Source organism: Grampus griseus, assembly GCF_964374135.1.
Source record: "Grampus griseus genome assembly, chromosome: 10".
Taxonomy (NCBI): Eukaryota; Metazoa; Chordata; class Mammalia; order Artiodactyla; family Delphinidae; genus Grampus; species Grampus griseus.
Genome location: NC_139004.1, coordinates 66,671,791 through 66,685,954, shown reverse-complemented (window position 1 = coordinate 66,685,954; position 14,164 = coordinate 66,671,791). Strand labels below are relative to the sequence as shown.

At 56.6% G+C, this 14,164-nt stretch overlaps 1 protein-coding gene across 4 annotated transcripts in view; it reads left to right on the top strand.

Moving 5' to 3' along the window:
* CACNA2D2 (calcium voltage-gated channel auxiliary subunit alpha2delta 2) overlaps positions 1 to 14,164 on the top strand; it is a gene marked incomplete at both ends in the record, with an annotated part of 136,977 nt that overhangs the window by 15,998 nt on the left and 106,815 nt on the right. For all 4 annotated transcript variants that reach the window (XM_082663790.1, XM_082663789.1, XM_082663791.1 and 1 more), the window contains one exon: positions 9,570 to 9,651. In XM_082663790.1, coding sequence (XP_082519916.1) covers positions 9,570 to 9,651 — 82 coding nt within the window. The remainder of the gene's footprint in view (positions 1 to 9,569; positions 9,652 to 14,164) is intronic.

Below are 14,164 nucleotides of genomic sequence, written 5' to 3'. Positions count from 1 at the left end.
GAAATAGAGGATCCCTAGAGAGGTTTCTGTCCTCCTCACAGCAGGAGGCCATGTCGAGGACGCACATGGAGGACGGCTATTTGTGGCTCAGAGAGGATTTGACTCATGCTGGGGAGTGGGGAGGATGTACAGGAGGGGAGGTGGGGATGTGTGAATCATAGAATCTGGCTGGAGTGGTTGGTGACACATGGACAGGGCCTATCTTGCCACCTCCAATCAGGTTTCAGTTACTGGCGTGGGGCAAGAACAGGCAGCTGGAACCCCTGGGTTCCTCCTTGACTCTCCTGGTGACCTCCACAGGTGCCTCCACCCTGCTGTGCACCTCCTGAGACCAGGCTTGGGTGTGGCTCTCCCATCACAGCACCTGGTTGGGCACAGGGGCTGTGTCAACATATCTACCCCTGCCTCCAAGAGCCAGCCTCACTGAACCTCAGTTTACAAGTTTGTTAAATGCGCCTAGGCAGGGGTTACTTTTGCATTGTACCTGACTACCTGGGGAACATGCTGGGGAGAGAAGGAGGCTCTGCAGACCCCAAATGTTAATGATCTGTGTCAGTGACTGAGGCAGGTGGTTCCAGGCCTGGGGAGCAGATGGTGGATCCTGGGCAGAGTGACTGACTGTTCCATACCCTGTGTCCCTGGCCTGGACTTTCTGCTTTTCTCTGGGGATGCCTTAACTAGTTCCTGAACTCCTCTTGCTCATTGCTAAGTCCCAGGTCTAGATTGCTGGAAAATTCACAAACAATGACACCTGGGTGTTGGTACCTTGGGAACCCATGGTCCTCGGCCCCCTGGGGAGTGGAGGTAGATGATTCTGCTCTCCCTGCAGTTTGAAAACCACCAACTCCGTCAGTCCACAGATGGAAAACCGAGGCACAGAGAGGGGAGTCTGCACTGAACCAGAATCCCAGTGTCCAGAATCCCAGATGGGGCAGGGTGGGTAGAGGTACTGGGCTATCTGAGATCGGGACAGGGTGAAAGGGATGGGGGGAGGACAGCCTGGGTCTGGGCCATTCCGTGCCTGCACTTTCCTTGCTTCCGGGAAGAAGTGGCTGCTCCAGCACCCGGCCCTCCTGGGAGAGCCATGAATTATGCACGGAAGCCACAGGCCTGGGCAGGCCCATCATAAATGAGCTTTAATAATTCATACGGAGAGGAGCCGGGGAAAGTGGCTGTCCCTGGGGCAGCCACTGCACTTCTAGCCCCTCCACAGGCTGCCACTGCACACCCACCTGCCTGCTCCTGTGGCCGGCAGCATGCAGGCTGGGCAGGACGGCGGGGAGATCAGGCCCCTCTGGGGAGGTGCGCGTGCTCAGCCAAGTGCCTGTTCCTCCAGGCTGGAGAGCAGGAGCCTCCTCCCTCAGGGCTCACAGCCCAGGAGGGCGGTAACCCCAGGAGGGCACCTGAGATCAGTTGCTGCTGGGAGGCTACAACTTAAAATGGGGGGCAAGGTGGACTTCACTGAAGGAGGTGAGAGGGGAGCCCTGAGGACTTCTGAGGAGAGACTGATCCAGGCATAGGGAACAGCATGTACAAAGGCTGTGCAGGGAGTGCAGGAGTGTATTCAAGCCACAACGAGGAGGCCAGTGTGGCCTGAGGAGCGAGATCAAGGAGGCCATTGAGAGTATGGCCCCTGGACGGGCTTTGTCTTTCTTCTAGTGTCATGGAGCTGTGGCCTGGTGTTGAGAGAGGAGGGACACTGTTCTAACAGGGGGCTCTGGCTGCGTGTGGAGGTAAACAGCCCGGGGGAGGGGGTGCAAGGACAGAAGCTGAAGACCAGTGAACTGGTGACTGCACTTGTCCTGGAGAGAGATGATGGTGGCCCAGGCCAGGCTGGGGGCCAGGGAGGTGGAGGGCAGTGGGCAGACTGTGAAGGTGGAGCCAACATGACTTGCTGAGAGATTGGATGTGGGTGCGAGAGAAAGCAGGTTGCAGGTCACCCTGAGGCTTCGGGCCTGAACCAAGGAGCTGGCATCAGCTGAGCCAGGGGAGGCAGGGGGTGCAGAGAAAAGGGAGGAGGAGATCCAGAGGGAGGTCCGTGTCTGGGTTTAGGACACATTCAGTTTGAGAGACCCATTAGGCATCCAAGTGGACATGCCATGCCGCAGCTGGGCATTTAAGACTGGTGTCTGAAGAGAGGTGTGTATCATCCTGACTGGTGTTCATTAGCTGTGTGACCTTGGGCACATCACTCAATTGCTGTGTGCCTCAGTTTTCCCTCTGAGGACTGGGGATGACCTGACTGCTGTGAAGATAATTAAGGCAGTGCACTGAGAGCCCTGGCCTCACTGGTGCAGACCCAGTGAGGCAGGCAGGAAGGCCCCAGTCAGACCCCTTGGGAAACAAATCCCCACATGGCCTGTGGAGGCCCCAGGCCACCCCTCCTTGAGCAGAGAGGGAAGCTGAGACCTGGAGAGTCCAAACCACAGAGCTGGGTGTGGACCACAGAGCAGGACCTGGTACACGGCAGGGGCTGGAGGAGATTCGGCCCCAGGGCCCATCCCCACCCTGGCCAAGCCGTCCAGCCTGGGTCTGGGCCACAGTCAGTCCCCTGCTCTCCTGCAGAACGGTGTTTTCCTTCCTGCTGCACACCTCCTTTTTCTCCCCGGCTCCCTGGTGCCTTCTCTAGCCCCTCTCCTGGTTCTCCTGGGACTGCTGGGCAGAACTCATTCCCGTGGAAGCTGGAGCAGTGCCCCTTATGGGCTTCTCCTGCTGCTGGAAACCCCAGACCAGGCCTGGTGAGGAGGGTCCTGCTGAGGGACTGCTCAGGAACCTTGTGGCTCTGGGTGTGGCAGTCTTGACACAGTACTGTGTTGCTGCAGTTCACTTTCTAGATGAGTTACCTGAGGCCCAAACAGGGGAAAGGATGTTACCAAGGTCACACAGCTAACCATGGCAGAAACAGAAATCAGGCTCAGGTGGGCCTTCCATGCTGTCCTCCTCATCTCCCCTGGGAAACCTCCTTCCCCTTCTCAGCTTGCATGTCCCTGGCTTGCCCCAGTCCTTGTGTGCTTCCCTGACTGCTGGTGCCCCTGTGGGCCCTCAGTCCTGCACTGATGGTGGGGAGTGAGGCAGAGTGCTGTGTGCGCCTGGGACACTCTCCATCCCTCTCTGGGCCAAATGGACTGCCCAGCTCCCCAGCCCTGAGCTGCTCCCTTGTTCCAGGCCTTGTCCCCTCCCCCTATCAGGCTACTGGGAGTAAATACTGGGCTGGACCTGGCGCCCTAATTAAAGTGGATGACTGTTCACTGTTAGTCTAAGCGGAGAGGCACAGGCTTGCTGCCTCCCAGCCGAGAGCCCACTGGAAGGGAAGGGTTCCCCCCCCGCCCCCGACAAAGAAAGGGAAGGGACAGCCCCATAATTAATAACCTCATTAACGAGCAGTATTTGGGCAGGGTCCCAAGACACACATAGTCGAGGCCGATGGATTTGGACTAATTTGAGCTTCAGCAGTACCAGCCCCTCCCCAGCACCAGGGGATCTCTGAGGATCCCTTGTGATAAGTGGGCTACCTTCGTCCTTGTGTGCATGGGTTGGGTGGGGGTGGGGTGGGGACGATGCTCCTGGGGGCCCCATGTTACACTAGGAGCCCCTTAAGCAGAATCACAAATCCACTGATGGTGAACCTGTCCCTTTGAGTCCTGCGTCTCAGTTTCCCTGCTTGTAAAGTGGTAGATGGCTAACTGGGGAGCTTATTCCACGTGAATTGGCTGAGCCAGCATGCTCCCCTCTCCCCAGGCCTCTGTGCATCCCCCACCCCACTGTGGTTTGTGCAGTGCCAGGTCAGTGCTGACTGGTCTCCGTGCCTCTAGGCACTCTGATCTCAATGGTCTGGAGTGGCTTGGCCCACTTGGCCTCTGCAGAGTGAATGACCTTGGCTAGACTTGCCCTCTCTTCTTGGGAGGCTGTGATCAAATCAAGGTTGGGGGCCCTACCCTGGGCTTTGATTCCTGAAAGATGTTGAGGCCAAGAGTCTTCTCTCCTGAGCAGACAAGCACGAATGATGCTCTGGTCATCGGAGGCCCTACCTTTCCCAAGGAGTCTCCCCTGTGTCGGGGTCTCTTAGGTAGTGTAGGGAGTGCTGCAGCCCACCTAGAGGCCCCAGTCCAAGGAGGAGGTACAGCCATCCCATGCTTAATGAGCTGCAGGTCTGAGGAAGGGGACAGGATTGAGGGGAGAGCGGCCCCGCCGCTCAGATGGGTCTGTGTGTGCATGAGTGTGTGGGGCAGTCATCCCTTCCATGAGGCAGTGGTTTCCACCTGCTTCTGTTTGGGGTCCTGGGAGGTAGACAAGTGGTGAGCTTTATCTCCATTTTCCAGATGGGAAAACTGAGGCCTAAGAGGGCTCATCTGGTCTAAGGTCACGGAAGAGCCAGGGCTGAGTCTGGGCACTCAGTCTAGGTAGAGAGGGATATCCACAGAGTGGTCGGGGAGGACTCCTCGGGGGAGGTGGCTCTGGAGGTACCACGATCCTGGAGTGCAGCCTTGAGCTTCCTGCTGTTTGCAGCAGGACTGTGGCCTGGGGAGGGGTTGGCCATGTCCCAAGCCCTGCTTCAGCAGGGGCCACGACTGCTCTCTGAGCTTTGCGTGGCCTCTCCAGGCTGGAATGGGGAGTGGCCCTCTTGCCCATCCACCAGTAATCCCCTGAGACGGGGTGAACCTGACACCCAGGCCCTCTAGACCAGCTCTTTTGGGCTCTCTTCATGTCTGTGTCTCTCTGTCTCTCCATCTTTCTCTTACCCCCGCCTCCTGCTCTATCTTTCTTTCCCCTTCAGAAGACTGCTAGGGCACCAAGGTGGGAGGTGGCAGGCCAGCTGAAATATGATCAGAATAATTAAATAGCATTTTATTTGAAATCATTGCCTCCCCCAGAGTTGAAAGAATAATTGGCCAGTCCGTCACAAGGGAAGCAGGAGACCCGTGGGCCCCCACCATTGCCAAGTTTGGCTCATAGTAACCTTGGCAGCAAGTGGCCTCCCCTTTGACTGCTCCCCTGCACCCTTCACCTGCCCTAGCCTAGCCCTGCCCTCCACTCCTCCCACCTCACCTGTTGTTCTACCCTCGGCATCTCCCCTTCTACGATGACTGCCTTGATTGAGCTGAGGGGAGAGCTGCAGACTGCTCTTAGGCCCCCAGTCTGCCTGGCAGAGGAAGTCTGTAGCAAGGCTTTGATGGCAAGGAAAACGCCTCCTTGGGAATGGTGAAAAGGCCTGCAGAGGTAGGTGGGGTCCAGAGATCCTCGCCCCTACTGGGCCTTAGCCTCTCCTGGGCCTTCCCCTGTCTGCTCTTGAACAAAGCCCTCCCCCTTCCCTCTCGTCCCTCTGCAGGGTCCAGCCGCCCACACCTACCCTTGCCCTCTGAGGGTGAACGTGCAGTGTCACCTGTCTCTGTTTTTTTGATTTAATTATAGATGAGTTTTCTGCATAATTTATTCCAAAAGCCTGGATTATACTGTACAATTAAATCACATTCTGATCAACAACTTCACGTATAAAATTAACAACTGGCAACAGTTTAAACTATGCTGTTGCATCTGTATACAGGCTCTTTCCCTCTTCTCTTCCCTCCCCTCCCCTCCCCTCCCCTCTCCTCCCCTCCCTTCCCCTCCCTTCCTCCCCTCTCCCATCTTCCCTGCCTCTTCCTCCCTGTCTGGGGGAGCCTGTGTATCTGGCCTCAGAGCTGGAGGCCTTCACTGCTCTTGTAGCTTGACCTGGGGCCTCCCCAGCCTTCTAGTGGGAGTCTTGATAGTTCTGTCTGCTAAAGGGGGTCCTCAGCTCCAGCTCCTCGCTCCACATATGGATGATTTTGCTCCCTTGCCTAATGATGACACCTCCTCTTCCCTCACGTACTCCTCTTGGTTCTGAAACATGCCCTGGAGACTAAAAGACCTGGAGTCCCACAGCAGCTGGTGTCATCTTCCTTCTGGGCTGCCCTCAACCCTCTAGCCCTGGGACACACACATCTTTGCCCTGTGCCTGCTCCCGGCCTCTCTCAGCCTGGGGAGCAGGGGGTTACAGAGAGCCATTAGGGAAACCCTTTCCACATTTCCCTCCCTCTGTGCTCTCTCCCCCCAGCAGGCATTCAGGGAAGATTTTCTGAGCACTGGGAAGCGAGGAAGGGCTGGATTTGATGAGCTTCTAGCCCTCAGGGGACTGCCCAATAATAATACTGCCCATCAAGGTTCCATGTGGATTTGGCCCTGAAAAGTATTCAGCCAGTCATTATCTTCCCTGTTTATAGACCGGAAAGCTGAGGTTCCGAGGGGCAAGAACTCTCCGAGGTCACACAGCTGACAGAGGCAGCCTCTCCCTTAGGCTTCCCAGAGGCTGCATTGTCCTAGGAGGGAGGGTCATGGAGCTGATGGAGCCAGGAAGACAGGTCTGTCTTCTCTCTGTAGAACATGGCTCTGCACCTGTCCTTGCCAGGGGCCTCAGTTTTCTTGTTTGTGAAATGGGGGCTCAGTGCCTGCACCCCACTAGGTTTGGGCACATTGGAGGATATAATGGTGTGAGGCTGTCATGGCCACACCAGACATCATGCCGGCTGCAGTCCCCGGCTGCACGTGCCTCCTCCCAGACACTCTCTCTCCTCACTGTCTTGCTAATTTGGCACTTAGAGACACTTGGAGATAAGCAGTGTCATCTCAATGAATCGCATGGAAAATCACAGGGATGTGGGGAGCCAGCGGGGGATCTACCCTGTTGGGGGGGTGACCCATGGGCCACACTGTCTGGCCAGGGAGCAATGGGAGATGCAGGCACCTGGGTCCATATTGATGGGACCCCAGGCAGGATTTGGTCAGTTTGCCTTTGACCCAGTGGCGCCACGAATCCTGATGCATCCCCCATCCTTTCAAAGCCCCCATGCCCTTCTGTTGGTGTGAGTATGACTGTGCCTGGCCAGGGTTAGTACGGGCTTGGTGGGTGGTTTCTCCTGCCTCTGGGCAAGAACACTGCAGGTGCATAGTTGACTCCTGGCCTCCTGGGTCCCATGTGTCACCCCTTGGAACCAGCACTGGGACACCAGCCAAACTCTGGAACCCACAAATTCATGTCTCTGTGATGATGAAATGAATGATCTATCACGTTCTTTTAAACTCTCAGACACGTACTGCCTTCCTAGTTGGGTTTGGTTTAGGTGAATGATCAGAATAACTTGTTTTCCCTGGCGTCGTGATGGTGGGCATTGCAGCTGGGGCCTGGGGTCTACCCATCAGACCCACCGTGCCAGACCAAGGGCTAGAGTCACCTCTAGACCCCAGGAGGGTGTGCCTGTTCTGATGTGTCAGGGGTAGGCCAGTCCCTGTGGCCCATAGCAGCATCCCAGGCTCTGTCTCAGGAGCATAAAACAGCCACCTGACACACTGTCAGGTGCTTATGGCTCAGCCAGGGCCAAGCCATCAGCTCCTGGTGACCTGGAGCCAGGGGACAAGCAGGCTCTCCATTCTCTGCTGGGCTTTGCCCTCCCCCAGCAAAAAACCTCCCCTGGTGGTTGAGACCTGATCACCCTTCATAGCCTGGCCTGCAGCCTGGCCTCCACCTGGGCTTGGGGTTAGCTTTTCCCCTGCAGTGGGGAGCAGAGGTGGGCATCAGGCTGTGTCTCAGCCAGCAACAAGCTGAAGCTGATACCTCTTTCTCTTTTTTAAAAAACTAGATTTTATTTATTTATTTATTTTTGGCTGTGTTGGGTCTTTGTTGTTGCACACGGGCTCTCTCTAGTTGCGGCGAGCAGGGGCTGCTCTTTGTTGTGGTGCACGGGCTTCCCACTGCGGTGGCTTCTCTTGTTTCGGAGCACTAGCTCTAGGCATGTGGGCTTCAGTAGTTGTGGCTCACAGGCTCAGTAGTTGTGGCTCACTGGCTCTAGAGCTCAGGCTCAGTAGTTATGGCGCATGGGCTTAGTTGCTACATGGCATGTGGGATCTTCCCGGACCAGGGCTTGGACCAGTGTCCCCTGCGTTGGCAGGCGGTTTCTTAACCACTGCACCACCAGGGAAGCCCAATACCTCTTTCTTTTGATGTTGACTTTTTTTTTCCATCACGGTCCTGACATTCAGCTTGGCAAATTGCAATTAGTGATCCGCCCGCTTCCTGATCTGAGTTCCCATGCCAACCGATGCGGGCACACACAATGGCAAGGGCCCAGCCCCCAGCCACAGGGATATGGGGCAGGGGGCTGGGGTAAAGACTTTAGCTTTTCTGACCCAGGGAGCTATAAGAGTCCTGGCCCCTAGTGGCAGTAGGGGTGGTGGGGAAGGTAGCAGGCCCAGGGCAGGAGTTGGGGCCAGACTCAATCTCCCAGATCCCATGGCTCCTGGGGTACCCTTCCAGAAGCTGGGGGCTGGCTTCACCCCACCCTAACCTGGCCTCACGGGATGTGCTTATTAACCTGTGAGCATATTTCAGTCTGTGTGGTAGTTCTCCTATGAGCCCTCCCGGGGAAGGCTTTGTTCTGTGTCTGGAAGTTGAGATGCCTTTCAGATGCATTAGGGCAGGGGCTTTGGTCACAGCAGAAAGTGCTTTTGGCAGTGTGGAGAGTGTCTCTCTGGCCGGCAGGCCCTGGCAAGCACTGGTGTGATTTTGCTCACCTGATCTGGCACTGCCTAAAGTGGGATCACAGGTTAGAACCCAAGCCAGCCCTCTCCCCAGACACCATCCCTGTTCATGAGCGTGGGCTGAGAATACAGGACCTTGTGACCACCTGTCCATCCTGTCTCCTTACAGAGATCCCTGTGCAGCACCCTTGACCCTCCAGTTCCCATGTGTTCTTCTCAGACCCTACAAGGTGGCCCCAAATTATCCCCACTTTCTGGAGGAGGATAGTGAGACCCAGATAGGTTAAAGCGAGCTCAGCGTGGCACCAGTGCGAGAGAGACCTGCTCAGGCTGGTGGCTCTGGTGAAGGGCTCATGGGGCTTGCCAGGCCCCCAGAAAGGTGTGGGATAGTCTGAACTGGACCTGTGGGTAGACAGTTCACGTGGGGCATCTAGTGATGAGCCTCTGTTTACTAGGGTACTGGAAAGGCGAGGGCCATCTGAGCAGGAAGCTCTCCATGTCCACTGTTTAAATGAGGCCCAGAGGGGCAGGGGCCTGCCCCAGGTTACACAGTGACTTGGTGGTGGCAGCAGCTCTCATGTTCCCTCCCCTTGCCTAGGTGCCACCCAGCCTTGGGGCAGAAGGCTCTGAGATCCAGCAGGCACCAGGCTCACTCACGGCCCCTCCTCCCTGGTATCCTGAGTCCCCATGTTCAGAGCAGCAGCATCAAGGGCTGGCTCTTCACAGTGAAAAATAGTCTCCCTGCAGGCTTCTTGGAGCCGCTGGACTCCCTCAGTGCATTTAAACTATAATCTGCTCCCCTCCCTGGCTGTCCAACAGTACGTGAGGAGAGCCTGGGCCACCGGGTCCAGACTTCAAAGGGAATCAGTGGCACGCTCTGGTTCCCAGCCTCTGTTTCTCTTCTAGTGAAAATTGCGTTCTGAAGGGGCGGCTGCTGCGTGTCACCTCTCGGTGGCTGGGGCGGGGCTGTTCCAGCCCCAGGCGGGTCCTCCTGACACTCCTCTCCTCTCTGCACACAGGATGCAGCACTGGGCCCGGCGCCTGGAGCAGGAGATCGATGGCGTGATGCGGATCTTTGGGGGTGTGCAGCAGCTCCGTGAGGTAAGCCTGGTGCCCCTGGCTTTCCCTTTAGGGACCCTGTTCCAGCTGGAAGTGGGGGAAGGGCTTCAGCAATAAGGAGTGAGGAAAGCTTGGTGCAGTTGAGGACCCAGCGTGATGGGACACTGTGGACTCATGGGGGCAGGTGGGGAAATAGCTAGAGACACAGTGACTCCTTCGGGTCTTGGCCTGCTCTTCCCCAGGTCACAATGTTGAGGTGGTACTTAGTTGGCTCTGATGGGTAGGTGTCAGGCTTTTCAGGAGGGTGAGATCTGTTTTTGAGGCAGCATACGGAGTGGAGTCCAGGTCCTGGAGGGTCCCGTGGGTGTAGTTGTGCACGGAAGCCAGAGAGACTGTCCTCGCAATGAGTGGGGTGGCCAGGCCGAACAACCCCGGAGAGCAGTCAGTGCTGCCTGCTCAAGGAGCTGCAGCAGGAGACAAGTGGCAAGCGAGTGCTTGGTGAGATGAGGTATCGGGGGTGGGAGGGGTGATTGATTAGGCGCGAGCGACCACATTCATCCTGGGAGATTATGTTAATATTTGAAATAGTGATGTGAAGAGCAGGCCATCCGTCACCCCCAGAAGGCTGCAAAATGTGTCGCTGTCGGGCCACAGGCTCCTGAGCTGTCGCTCTTTACGTGGAAACGCAGAGGCTTGGAGAGCTGAGCTCCTGGAGTGCTTGGGGTGGGGCTCCCAGGTACGTGCTGGACTTTAAGGAGCTCTTACTGGAGGCTTGGGCCAGAAAGTGCAACCTGAACTGAACAGGGGGTTAATGGGGATCTCGTACTGATGGTGGGCTTGGGCACAGCAGAGTAAGTGGAGTTATTATTGGGGGTCCAGGCCCCCGGCTTGGCGATTAGATACGCCACTGTGTTCCTGTGTCTCTCTTGGTCAGGGCCAGGTCAGCAGAGGTACGTCTGTGGGGCAGCTGCTATGAGGTGGTGTCCTCGGGCCTTTCGCCATGCTTAGCTTGTAGCAGGTACCCAGGAAATGGGGGTGGCAGTGAATGTGTTGACATTGGCTGTGGATGTAGGACCTCTGGCACAGGATGGGGCTGATCAGGGGTGGCTAATGTGGTGGTAACATAGCTAGGAGGGGGAGTCCGGGTGGGGGTCTGAGCCATCCACTTGCTGGGGGTCCTTCCGCCCAACCCCAGTGGCCCAGCCTCTCTGAATCTCCCTTCCCTGGTTACTGGGCTTGAATTGCAGTAACCCCCATCGTACTCTCTTCCTGTGAACTTTCAATGACTCAGCCACACTTGGAGGCCGGCAGAGCTTTCCAGAGAAGGCACTGTAGGAGAAGCTGTTCCGGAACAGAAGTCAATTTATGCTCAGGAATAGCACCCAGCACTTACTAGGTTCTAAGTGGGCACTGCCAAGAGTGCAGCTGTGTAGGTTAATGAAGAAATGAGAGTTCCCTGGAATGTGTTTAATGTGCCTCTCCAAGCTTCATATTGGGACATAAGATGTACCCCACATAAGGAGTTAACCATGCACTTCCAGTCAAGAATCTTCCGTACTTTCAATCCTCAGCTCAAGGATACTGCTTATTTTATAGTCGTGGGCACTCAGACCCTAAAAGTTTGCCAGTGGGAAAATAACGTACACATTTCGTGCCTGAGACTCAGGTCTGTCTGAGCCATAGCTTCCTGGATGGTGCGGACCAGAGATGGAATCCAGCTCAGCATACCCACTGTGTGCTCCTGGGCAAGTCCTAGACCCTCTCTGATCCTCATTCTTGGTCCATGGCGTGGCTGGGAGGTCTGGCTGGAGGATGAGGTGGTGAGAATGTCAGGTGACAGGCTGACACAGATACACTTCTAGAAATCAAATCTGAATTTCCCTCATTGATCATTTTCATTCCCAGGATATGTTGTTCCCTTCCTTTCTGATGGGAATTGAGTGATTCCAGACACTTTCACCAATGAGCACATCTTTCCCCACTCCCACCTTCCCAGTGGTTACCAAAGTCACGCAGCCGGGTACAGCAGAACTGGGGCTTGAACACAGGGCTCCTGACTCCTGTCCCAGGGCGCTGCTTCTCCTCTAGCTAGGCCTTCCCTCTTGGGGTGGGCAGGATGAGCCTGAAAAAGAGGGGATCTGGGCCAGGTTTGGTGTGGCTATGGCCAGGCAGAGAAGTGCTGACCTGGCGTTCTGGGCTCCTTCTGGCATCCCTCTGCTTGTCGACGGCTGCCAGCTCTCCAGTGGCTCTCTGTCCTGCTCCAGTTTTTCTCACCTGCTTCCTTAGCCTCTTGTTTCCCACTGACAGCTCTGGGGCTGCTTCTTGGCACAGGACACCCCTGTGAGGTGGGCAGCCGGGGAGCAGGTGAAGAGTTCTAGAGGAAAAGGGCAACCCTGTGAGAGCAGGAGGGAGCCAAGCGGCCCCTCTTCCCCACAACCCCTGGCACCCCTGACAAAGCCACCAGAGCTCTCCTTCAAGTGCATATGAGAGGGCCCATGTGGCCAGCCCCTGCCCTGAGAGCCAGGCTCTGAGAGTCAGGAGAATGCATGCATCGAAGCCCTGACCCAGCTGCAACGCTCCGTGGACCCTGGTACCACCTCTGCCAAGCTTATGGCCTCAGTCCCCATTAGGCCCGCCCCTCTCCATGCTTCCTCGGTGGGCCCCCAAACACCTTGCCACTGGGGTGATCCTTGGCTTTCTTCCCCAACATGGCTGCCCTCTCCACCAGCCCCAGTCCTAGAGGCAGCCCAACCCGCAGAAGCTGGGTGCCATAGAGCTGGCAGCTGCAAGAGTTCAGAAACTGCAGACGGTGGCATTTAGGAGCATTTTCCTTGTCTTGGCACTTCCCTCCTCCCGACCTCACCACAACCCCATGGGGGTGTGGTTGGGTGCAGACTGTGGCCCATTTACAGGCTGGACACCATGGCACACCTTGGTGGAGTGTGGGGGCTGTCTGCAAAGACCCTGTCACATTTCCTCATCTAACCCCAGGGCCAGCACAGAGTAGGAGCGCCCACTGTGGCCTGGTGCTCCTGAGCCGTGCCCCACCGGGTAAACCCAGCCCCGCCAGCCCTGGCTTACTCCTGCTGTGAACAGGCCACAGAAGTATGGGCTCTCCTGCAGTCTGCCCCCTCCAGGGCCCGTAGAAGCTGAGCGAGGTCTCCTAAACCCCTTTCCTACCCTCGCCCATCAGCACCATATTGTCATCCTTTGGGGGGACAGCAGAGAGCATATGCTTGGGCTCTGAGCTCATTCACATAATGAGGTTGATCAGAATAATTCATCAGGTGCCTGGGGGTGCACGGGGGACCATGTGGAGACAGCCTGTCTCCCCACTCTGAAGCCCAGGTCACTCTGATGGGTACAGCCAGGGACCTATTCCCTTCTGACTGGGTGTCCAGGGTAGAAAGGGAACAACTCTGGGGACCTTGTGGGAAAGCAAAGCAGGACAAATTATAGTCAGACAGGAGGAAGAACCAGTGGCTCATCAGGTGCACCAGCCCTGGGACGGATTCCTGATTTCGGTGAGGCACCTTCCGTGGAGGGTCTCTACAGAAGGAAGTGAGAAGATCCTCTGTCTGGGGTGGGGGTCGGGGGTGAGGAAAGTCTGTCTGGCTAGAGCTGGTATGGGAGCAGAGACGTGGGATGGTCATGTCTGTGGACTACAGGCTATCCTCTGGGAAAGCTCAATCCAAGTCTGGACCTGTGGGAGCATTTCTCAGTCCACATCAACCCCCACACGTGTCTCAGGGCAGAAGTGGCTCAGAGCCCTGCCTACGTCCCTGGCTGCTTCCGCCCCCGTGATGGCCTTAGCCCGGCTCTATGCCGCTAGTCACTCGTGGGGAAACCAAGGTGTGGTTGACTGTCTTTACCCACCAGTCCCATCCTGGAGCCCTGACTTGCTAGCCCTGGGTAGTGGTGGGGTTGGTGAGAACTATCAAGGCAGAGGTGCAGGCCTGGGGCGGTCCCTGCCCTGGACTGCTGAGCTGCATCCACAGAGAGCGAGACCCCAGGACTCAGAGATCCCTGACCCCAAGTCTCCTGCTCCCCTCCCCACGGCTGTGCTTCTCTGGACAGTCATGGTGAATCAGACAAATGTTGTCATGTGTCCCCACTTTTGTGGGTAGCCAGAAATGGGATTTTTGAACCAGTGACGGCACCATAGTCCTAGCCCATCTTGTCTGCCCCTGGCCATGCCCACACCGTGTCTGCTCAGTGCTCCCTGGGAATGTGTAATTAATATTTGCAGAGTGCCACATCTGGAGCTGGCTCCAGGCAAGGACCAAAATCTGGCCAAATTGAGGACCCCTTTCCTGAGGGGCTCAGGGAGGCAGGAACAGGGCCCTCCGCAGGTGCCCTTGAAACAGGCTTCTCCCAGGCCTTCCCTGGTGGTGCAGTGGATAAGACTCCACGCTCCCCGTGCAGGGGGCCCAGGTTCAATCCCTGGTGAGGTAACTAGATCCCACATGCATGCCACAACTAAGAGTTCACATGCCACAACTAAGGAGCTTGCCTGCCATAACTAAGACCCGGTGCAACCACATAAATAAATAAA